This window comes from Opisthocomus hoazin, chromosome Z (assembly GCF_030867145.1).
Source record: "Opisthocomus hoazin isolate bOpiHoa1 chromosome Z, bOpiHoa1.hap1, whole genome shotgun sequence".
In the NCBI taxonomy this organism is placed as follows: Eukaryota; Metazoa; Chordata; class Aves; order Opisthocomiformes; family Opisthocomidae; genus Opisthocomus; species Opisthocomus hoazin.
In genome coordinates this window covers 25,822,022-25,832,611 of record NC_134454.1, presented here as the reverse complement: position 1 = coordinate 25,832,611, position 10,590 = coordinate 25,822,022, and the positions used below count along the sequence as shown (strand labels likewise).

Genomic DNA, 10,590 nt, shown 5'->3' with positions numbered 1-10,590 from the left:
GATGGCGGCGACGCCGCCGCCACACCGCGGCCGCTGCGCCAGACGCCCCGCGGGCGGCTCCCGGCAGGACGCGCGCCTCGGCCGCGCCCCGCCCCCGGCGTCTCCGTGCGCGCGCCCGCTTCCGGTCGGAGGCGGGCTGGCGCGAGGCGTTGTGCCGTTATCGCCTGCGGGGGGCGGCGCAGGGACCCGCGCGCGGGAGTTTTGGGCGGCAGGCGGAGCAACATGGCGTCGCCGGTGTGGGGGACTCTCGGCAAGGGCCGTTCGCTGATGCGCCTTACGCCGCTCGGCGCCGCCGCCGCGGGCGTCCGGTGGGAGAGCGACCATCTCTGGCTCTACCTGCTGGCGCTGGGCCTCAGCACGCACGGTGCCTACAGGAGCTTGCAGCTGGGGCCGTAAGCGTGAGGGAGGGCCGGGGACAGCCGGGGAGGGGAGAGTGGGAGGGATATAACATGGCGGTTCGTAATCTTAAGCGGCCGGTGGGAACGCTGTGTGAGCGGGGCGATGCTGACGGCTTCTGGCGCGGCTGTGTGTTTGTCCGCGCAGGAGGATGTTCGACAGGCCGAACGCCCACGCCTCCGCTGTCGTCTTCGCCTTCTTGTTCGCCAAGCTGGACGTGCGCCGCTGGGCGGCAACCTTCCGGTGGGTGCTCGGCTCGCGCGGCGGCCGGCGCGTTTGCCGTGTCCTCCGGCGGCGCGGCCCGGGGAGGGGGGCGGTCGGTCGGGACTTGACCCCCCCTGGTCGCGACTCCGTGGCGTGTGGGAGGGCTTGCCGCGGTCGGAGCTGTTCCCGACGTTGCCCGTAACTTGGCGAGTGTGGTAAGAGCTTTCATAGCGGCACAGTAACCCGCCTTTCCCATTCGTTACCCTGACCGGGCAGCGAGAAGCGTTTCCCTGTTGTGGATTGCTGCCAGGACCTTCGGCGTGGCAACACCCCCCCCTCCCCCCACCTCGGGCTTTTCCTCCTGTAGCTGAGCTGTGTTATGTTACCTTAGGCGTTAAAGAAATGGCGGGAGGAAGAGCGGTGATGTGAAAAGGGTCAGCGTTCCCAGCACGCTTTTTGTCCTCTTCTCTTCTCCCCAGTTAAAAAGAGCTGCGGACAATCCTGTCTGTGAAATAGTCTGTAATTAACTTACTACGGCAAGAAAACCTTTAACATTTAACGAACTTTCAGCTGTTGTTGGTCTAGGCTATATCCCCTCATTTTCTGGCTCCTCCAGGAGGCATCACTAAGAAATCTTTGTCTTAGTCTTGTTCTTATAATGGTTATTTAGGTGAGTATGTGAACATGTTTTGAAATTGCTGATGCTTTTTTTTTTTTTTTCCCTTCTTTCCCCCCATCTGTTTTAAACGGAAAGACACTATTCCTTGGCATTAGGAAACTTCACAGATCCTCAGCTTCGGAAGGAGTGCTGTGACTGGCTAAAAGATATTGCAGTGAGTATTACGAAAAGTGGTGGAAATTGATGCTCTACTGGTTTCTGTGACCTCATTAATTTTTTGAGAGAATATATGGTGTTTTTCAGGAAGCTCTTTAAATAAGGTCGCTTTACCAAGGAGTTCAGTTTTACCTTGTGTCTTATTTCACATAGTTTATGTTAGATTAGTTTGAGGGAAAAATAGTGGCATGGTGGAATTTAGATGAGAGACTTAATCTTGGGTCTTAAAACTGCTGTGGCTTGCTTCTGAATAATGCTGTTTGGTTAAACAGAAGTCTAGAGGGTTTCTCAACTCTGGGTGAGAATGATTTTCTTCAGCTTGAGAGATGTTTGCTTAAGTTGCCTGAAAAAGTGTTTATTATTGTCAAAGTGGTTTCAGATGCATTTTAACGTTAGTCTTTATGGGAGATGGGACTAATGTTTGAAGTGAGCTTTATAAAGGAAAGAGACAAACCAAAATTGATTGCTTCAGGTATTGTTGGTTATGATGTTGTCTTCTCATGCTGCCTTGGTTTTAGTGATAGTTCTAGAAATCAAGTCTGTATGTACTGGAACACCTTTATTTTTTAGTAACAATGGACAAGGTGAAAGCCAGCTATGCATTTGAGTAAAATAAAAACAGAGCAAAGTACGCTGATTAATGACTTCAGCAGAAAATACGAAAGAAAACTTGAAGGTTTTTTCAAAGGTAGGGATTACCAGTTATGAGTCAGGAGGGCAGAGATTTCTAACATTTACCCAACACTGATTTCAGTCTGTACTTTAAAACTTTTTCATGTACAGAGCTAGGGATGGTGGGGGGAACATTCAAAAAGTTTTAGTGTCTCCTGCTGACTAGAGTAGATAACAACTGTGGTGGCAAAGTAGTTTAGCTTTGCATCAGGCTTGCTAGCAAGTAGGCTGCAGTATTTTGCTATTCAGCTGAATGTTTGATGGCTGTTGTTTGGGCTTTATTTCTTAAGTTAGTTTTGTGTTTAAAACCATTTTAACTTTTCTAGAAAGAAAAAGAAAGCCGTCTTCCAAGAGTTACACCTTCCTCACTTATTTCTCCTGGTGGTCATAAATTTGTTCACCTGTTGTATCGGTTTGCAAGATATGTAATGACTGAGGACTTGAAAAGGATCTCCGTAGGTAAGCTCTAATGGAACAATTGAAATGCGTCACTTGTGGTGTTTGACAGTGAATCTGTCAAGTCTTTAATGTAAGCCAAGAGCACTAAGTACATCTGAATTGGCTGCTCAGTTCAAAATCTTTCAGAAGGTTCTGTGCACTTGCATAGAGCTTCTGCTGATAGAATGATGGAGGTTGTTTTGATTGCTCCAGAGTTCATCTGTGTAATGCTGTACACCGTTACCCACACAAGCAATGGTTTGGCCCAAAAATATTGGATCACTACACTGTAACCTTCCTCACAACTTTGAGGAATTCTGAAGGATCAGAGTTGTCTGTTCTAGGCATCTTGTATTGTTTTGGTGACCTAAAGAATAGCGAAGGGGAGTGAGAGCGAGGGAATGAAGATGTGTACAACAGGAAGAACTGGCAAAAAAAGACAGTTCACTGCATACTCTATTTCAGTCCAGGTAAAATGGGCATCTGGATTTGTGATTCAGTTCAAACTAGGTAAATTAGGAAGTTGTGTGTTTGCTGAAAGTGAATGATGTAATCCAAACATTAACTCTCATTTAGGCACTGGTATACCTTTTGCTGAAGCTGTGAAGTTGAGGCCTAAGGATATGTACATGGCAAATGCAAGACACAGAGTCGCATACAATAAACTTCTGCAAATTTTCGTAAAGGAAAATCTTGTTATTCAAGAACATGAGAAAAAAGCACAGTAAGTAATGCATTTAAAGAAATGGAGTCTTTTCATAAAAGCTGACTTTTGTATGTGTTTTTAAAAGGATTTGAGGAGGCTGCATCTACTTGACGTCATGAATTCTGTTGAGCTCCCCATTTTTTCCCCCCTTTATCTTCTTTAGTTGACAGTTCTACTGTTTGTAGGGTCTTTTGTGAAGCTTAGTAGTCTAAAGAAATTAGTTCTTCAGTTAGGAGATGCTGTATTTTGGAAGATACGGTTACTTGGACATGAAAAATGATCAGGGAATTCTATGTGTATAACACGATGATTTCTTAACATTTTAATATCTTGGAATATAACTGTCTTGGGGTGAAACATTTGGTCTTTGCTTAATCACTGTGGGACACATTTTATTTATGTAATCCTTAATTATTTCACCAAAACTATGCTATTCTTTATTCTTGCATATGGAAAACATTCCCAATTTGAGAAACAGGAATAACTGGAACTTTCTATGCAGGCACAGAGGTGTATATCTTTGGAATTTACAGAATTTTGAGTGGGATAGTTTACATGACTGGAGCACTGTCATGGACGGTTGCAAGCTGTTCAGTAAATGGCAGAAAACAAGGAGGAGTTGCAGTGTAGGTAGAAGAGCAGTTTCAGTGCGTGTAGCATAGCTCGGTACAAGAGGACCTGTCTATTTCATGCCTCTGGATCAAGATCAGAGGGCTTAGCATCAAGGGAGACCTTGTGGTGGGTGTCTGCTGCACATCTCTTCCTCCATACCAGGGAAGGTGTATGAAGCCTTCTTCAGACGAATCAAATGCACCTCAGACCTCCAGGCCTTGATTCTAACAGAGGGACTTACCTTACTCTAGTATTTGCTGGGAAAGCAGTTCAGTGGTGGCATTAGCAATCTGGCAGATTGGAATGCATCAAGGATGACTTTGTAATGCAGTCAGTGTGTACGCTGAGTAGGAGTGGTGCGCTTTTGAACTCACTGCTTCCAAGTAGGAGAAACTTTTCTGGAGATATAACTGCCAACAGGAGCCTTATGGTCTCTGCAGCCAAGACTATAGACCTTAAGATCCTAAAGAACGTGAGGAAGACAAGTGGAAGAATAATGACACTGGACTTAAAAGAGCAGATTTCCATGTGCCTGAGGAACTGCTAGGAGGTATTGTGTGGAAAGCAGAAGGGCTCAGGAGTGCTAGGATATTTCTGGAGATCCTTGTAGAAGCTCAAGCATGGTCTGTCCCCTTAAGTGGAAAAAGAAGCAAACATAACAAGAAGACAGTCTGGTTAAAACAGTGAGCTAGTGATAGAGCTCAGAATCCAAAGAAGCAGCATATGGAATATGGAAGAGGGGACTGAATCCCAGAAACAAATACAGAAATATATCTTAGGTGTGCAGTGGTGTGGTTATGAAGGCCAAAGTTCACCTAAAGCTGCAATAACCTGAAAAAAGGCTTCCACAGGTATGTTATTAGGAACTGGAAGTACGGGGAGGGTTTAGGTCAGTGTAAGCTAAGTTACAGGTGTCATGGGCTGAAGTACCTAATGCCTTCTTTGCCTCTGTCTTCATGGGTAAGGTCAGTAGGCCACTCGCTGTGCCAAGAAGCAATGATTAAAGAAGCAACAAACCACAGATAGTAGAAGAGGGTAAAGCAGAGGTTCATGTGTGAAAAATGGACATACATGAACCTTTACTACCTGTTAGAATGCATTCAAGGGTTAAGATATGCTTACCTGGCATCATTTCAGAATGGTTCGGTCATCTTTGGAAAGACAGAAGGCTAGCTGAAGGGATGAGTCCAAAGGGTGGTAGTGCCTCCAAGTCTGACTGGTAGCTGATAACAAGTGGTGTTCCTCTGGGGTTGATACTGGGTCTTATGCTAATTGTTGTCCTCATAAGGCATATGGATCACAGGATTGAATGCAGCCCCAGCAAACTTGCAGATGATGCCAAACTCTAATGAAAGGTAGATGCACTGGAATCAAGAACTGTTATGTGGTGAATGGCTTCACGGACCCCAATCGTGTGCTCGATCAGAATCCTTTTATTGCTCAAGTGAATACCTTATACACTAATACAAAAGTTACTAGAGCCAATCAGCTTTGGATTCGTGGCTTTGCGAATGTCAGTTCACAGTTGTTGTTTTCCAGGATCTTTTGCAGCTGGATGTGTGAAAACAGCTGATCTCCTGAGAACAGAGAAGGGAGGCACAGGACGCGCTGATCCTTCAGGGCCATGAGACAGTGCTGTTCTGTCTCAAATTATATGGTTTCCCACATCTCCCCCTTTTTTGTTTAGCCAGACACTGTTGATGATAAGAGCTGACATAATTCGGCCTTCAGCTTTCTACCACTTTCTCAGAGGCCCACACAAGCTACAGTACTAAAAACAGACATAAGAACACAAATGCTAATAGAAGACATAGAGATGTGAAGTGCATACCATAACCTGCTGGGTGTAAAGAAAGATCAAATTAACCTGAGAATGATACACATAGATGGCAAATCTGTTACCAAACATATGGGTGTAGATTGATTTACTTGCATCCAGTTTTCTTTCTGTGTGGATGGTGGGATCCAAGCACCGCCTGACCACAACGTATCATTATTGCCAATCAGAGGGGATGCATCCCACTATGTCAGGAGTCGAAATGATGGTGGATCAGTGATACAAGCTCAGTAAATTTGCACTTGGGCTATAGGTATACTCATCACACATACAAACATCCATAACAATTAGTATTGGCTATTCATATTAATCACCTAGGCTAAAATCAATGTATCTAAGGGTATAACTCATTAACTATATACAATACCTGCAGAACTCACCAAACCAAAGACGCAAAGGCAGTTACTTAGTCCAGAAAAATCTGTTAGATCACAGGAACCAAATAAATCCATCAGAACACAGAAATACAAACACTATGACAACAAACACATAAAACCACACAATCTTAGTTGCGACCGCACACGCACAAGCACACCAAGTTTTCAACATAAAACTAAATATTACAAATAGACAGAGACTTACAATAATACTCAACATCTAACAGACAAATTCTCGACCCTTGATTTCAGGAAGAGTACTCTCTTTTTAGTTTGCTTTAGGAAGGGTACTTTCCCTTCTCTCCAGGGATACAGCCCAATGCTGTGAAGCTTTCACTGCAGCTAACAGGCAAGCAACAAGAACTAATACTAGAAGAATGCCTTTACCTTATTGATGGTCCTTGCTCAGAACTTCTCGGTTCAGGGATCAGAGGTTCTCCCCGAGAATCCCTCGGTGCCGGCTGGAGGTCCTGCGATGCCCCGGATCGTTGAGGTTCAGGAGCAGGGTCCCATCTGGGTTGCCAAAATCTGTTACTGGAAGGTGGCAAAATAATTTAACTCTCCAAAACTTAATTTTGGAGTTCTAGAAAGCAGGCATTCTTTACTGCAGTACTGGATGCACAGCGAGTAGTTCTACCCAAATGTGCGTACCGAAAAGACACTACTACTAGATATTTATGCCATGTTAACATACATAATCATTACATTTCTGAGAAGTGCTTATCATTTCCCCCCCCCTATTTTTTAATATATATATATTAATGTCCTTTGTACGTGTCTATTGGCACCTCTGGGCAGTTGTTGGGAGCCCTCAGATGAAGGTTCATACCTTTCCTCACGGTGTCTGCTAGTTGACCTTTGCTCTTGTGCTGACTGAGTTCTAAAATCACGTATACCATGTCCTCCAAGATTGCTTCGTTGTACAAAAGCTGTTGTGGGAGATAATTGCCAAATACGCAAGGAATGTATTAATCGGTGTGGGTGGTGCACCCACTGCAGCCATCAGAGTACTTGTGTTTGCTGTAATTTATTCAGTTTTCCCTGTGTAATAGGATCATCCAGAGTGGATCTCTTCTACTTCCACGTCAGAGGTTGCTCCCTGAGAGTGAGCGTGGTCATTTCTGGCATCGGATTCTGCGTTACATTCTTTCAGCTCATGATATGGTTTCACATATTTTGCTGGTAACCATCGAGGGCCTGTTGAAAGAAGAACACACGCATACCCTCTTCCCCACGTTATTAGTGCTACAGGACCTGTCCATTGCGATTCCACAAATTCTTTATACCATACCTTTGGTCGAGCCACAAATGGAGGGACCATCCCGAATTGGTGGTCAGCTGCTGTTGTAAATAACTGATGATCAGAACGATTTAAAAAATTAAGTACATACAATGCTTTGTCTAACTGTTCCTGTGGGGTAACACTGCCCATAGGATTCCCCCTTTTTTGTTTATTTAACATAGCTTTGAGGGTCCCATGGACACGTTCGACAATGGCTTGTCCAGTAGGAGAATGCGGTATACCTGCAACATGTTGTGTACCCCAGTCCTGTAGGAAAACAGAAATTGTCTGTGAAACATAAGCAGGACCATTATCGGTTTTAATTGTTTTTGAAACGCCACAGTGGCAAAATATCTTAGCCAGTGGCATTTCATATTGCGTGCCTTTTCTCCCGTATGTGCAGTGGCTACCAGAAACCCTGAGAAAGTATCCACACTAACATAGAATCATAGAAAGTTTTGGGTCGGAAGGGACCCCTGGAGGTCATCTAGTCCAACCCCCCTGCAGCGAGCAGGGACACCACTAACTAGATCAGGTTGCTCAGAGCCCTGTCCAAGCTGGTCTTGAATGTTTCCAGGGATGGGGCCTCCACTGCCTCTCTGGGCAACCTGTTCCAGTGTTTCACCACCCTCATTGTAAAGAATTTCTTCCTTATATCCAGCCTAAACCTACCCTCTTTTAGTTTAAAACCATTACCCCTCGTCCTGTCACTGTTGTCTCTACTAAAAAGATTGTCCCCATCTTTCCTATAGGCTCCCTTTAAGTACTGAAATGCTGCAATCAGGTCTCCCTGCAGCCTTCTCTTCTCCAGGCTGAACAAGCCCAACTCTCTCAGCCTGTCCTCATAGGAGAGGTGCTCCAGCCCTCGGATCATTTTTGTAGCCCTCCTTTGGACCCGCTCCAACAGTTCCATGTCCTTCTTGGGCTGAGGGCTCCAGAGCTGAACGCAGGACTCCAGGTGAGGTCTCACCAGAGCAGAGTAGAGGGGCAGAATCACCTCTCTCAACCTGCTGGCCACGCTTCTCTTGATGCAGCCCAGGACACGGTTGGCCCTCTGGGCTGCCAGCACACATTGCCGGCTCATGTCCAGCCTTTCGTCTATCAGTACCCCCAAGTCCCTCTCAGCAGGGCTGCTCTCGATCCTTTCATCCCCCAGCCTGTATTGATACTGGGGATTATCCTGACCCAGGTGTAGGACCTTGCACTCGGCCGTGTTGAACCTCATGAGGTTCACACAGGCCCACCTCTCCAGCTTGTCCAGGTCCCTCTGGATGGCATCCTGTCCTTCTGGTGTATCAACCGTACCACTCAGCCTGGTGTCATCTGCAAACTTGCTGAGGGTACATTCGATGTCGCTGTCCATGTCATTGATAAATATGTTGAACAGCACTGGTCCCAGTACGGACCCCTGAGGGACTCCACTCGTCACTGGTCTCCATCTGGACATTGAGCTGTTGACCACTACCCTTTGGCTGCGACCATCCAACCAATTCCTTATCCACCGAACAGTCCACCCATCAAATCCATGGCTCTCCAATTTAGAGAGAAGGATGTTGTGGGGGACTGTGTCAAAGGCTTTACAAAGATCCAGATAGATGACGTCCATTGGTTTTCCCTTGTCCACCTTTGTTGTTACACCATTATAGAAAGCCACTAGGTTGGTGAGGCAGGACTTGCCCTTGGTGAAGCCATGCTGGCTGTCTCGAATCACCTCCCTGGCCTCCATGTGCCTTAGCATATCTTCTAGGAGGATCTGTTCCATGATCTTCCCAGGCACAGAGGTGAGGCTGACAGGTCGGTAGTTCCCAGGGCCTTCCTTTCTACCCTTTTTGAAAAGGGGCACAATGTTTCCCTTTTTCCAGTCACTGGGGACTTCCTCTGACTGCCATGACTTTTCAAATATCATGGAGAGTGGCTTGGCAACTACATCAACCAGTTCCCTCAGGACTCTGGGATGCACCTCATGAGGTCCCATGGACTTCTGTATGTTTAGATTCCTCAGGAGGTCCCGAACCTGGTCTTTACTACAGCTGGAGGGATTTTACCCCCCTGGTCTTCTTCATGCCATCCATCGACTCGGGAGGGGTGAGGAGAGAGGTTGCCAGTGAAGACTGAGGCAAAAAAGTTGTTGAGTACCTCAGCTTTCTCCTCATCTGCTGTTACCAGTTTGCCGGTCTCTCTCATGACCATCTTTTTCTGGCTGACATACCTGTTAGAAGCCCTTCTTGTTATTTTTCACATCCCTTGCCAAGTTCAGCTCCAGCTGTGCCTTGGCCTTCCTGACCCCATCCGTACACAACCGGGCAGCTTTATTATACTCTTCCCAGGAAGCCAGTCCCTGCTTCCACTGCCTGTGCAGTTCCCTCTTCTTCCTTAGTTTGACCAGCATCTCTTGTCTCAGCCATGCTGGTCTCTTCCCTTCTCTGCCCGAAGAGAACATGTACATAACGCAGTCAGCCAAATGTTGATGTGTCTACCATCACTTTGCCACAACTCATTAGCTTGTAAACCACGAGGGTTCACTCCTGTATCCGATGATACGGGTGTAATACGTTGACAATCTGGGCATGCACAAACAATTTCTGTGGCTTGCCCTCGGGACAAAGCTAATTGTTTACGCAAGGAAGAGGCATTTTGATGAAAGAAGTTGTGAGATAATTGGGCTTGCTCAAAACTGCGTGGCAGTACTGCTGCCATTGTCAATTTGTCTGCTACAGCATTTCCTTCAGTTATTGGTCCTGGTAGAGTAGTATGTGACTGTATATGCATTATGAAATACACATGTACACGATTTTTAAGTAGTGTAGCTAATTTCAATAGCAAGGAAAAAAGTTGTTTGTTATTGACCTCTTGTATCATTGCATCTTCAATGTGTTGAACAATACCCACAACATCTGCAGAATCTGCGACAACACTGAGTGGTTCAGTCGAAAACAATTCAAAGGCGTGCAAGGCCGCTGATAGTTCAACAATTTGTGTGGATCCTTCAACGATTAAAATAGATGATTGCCATTCTGACGAATCTGTTTGTTTCCACACAACTACAGCTTTATGTGTTTTCCCTGATCCATCCAGAAACATTGTTCATGCTCCTTTAACAGGAACAGGAACACATCGTTTTTTTGGCTGCAATGGAATTTGAGAGAGAGAATGTAACAGCTTATGTTGTGGAAGGGTATAACATATGTCATTCAAATAATCAGCTGGAGCGGCTTGCAGCAATAAGGATTC

At 45.8% G+C, this 10,590-nt stretch overlaps 1 protein-coding gene across 1 annotated transcript in view; it reads left to right on the top strand.

Annotated features, from left to right (window-relative positions):
• Window positions 1-136: 136 nt before the first annotated feature.
• HAUS6 (HAUS augmin like complex subunit 6) overlaps window positions 137-10,590 on the top strand; it is a 36,909-nt gene continuing 26,455 nt past the window's right edge. Inside the window, exons 1-5 of the mRNA XM_075411013.1 lie at window positions 137-392; window positions 544-639; window positions 1,355-1,433; window positions 2,434-2,566; window positions 3,122-3,269. Coding sequence (XP_075267128.1) covers window positions 223-392; window positions 544-639; window positions 1,355-1,433; window positions 2,434-2,566; window positions 3,122-3,269 — 626 coding nt within the window. The 5' untranslated portion in view covers window positions 137-222. The remainder of the gene's footprint in view (window positions 393-543; window positions 640-1,354; window positions 1,434-2,433; window positions 2,567-3,121; window positions 3,270-10,590) is intronic.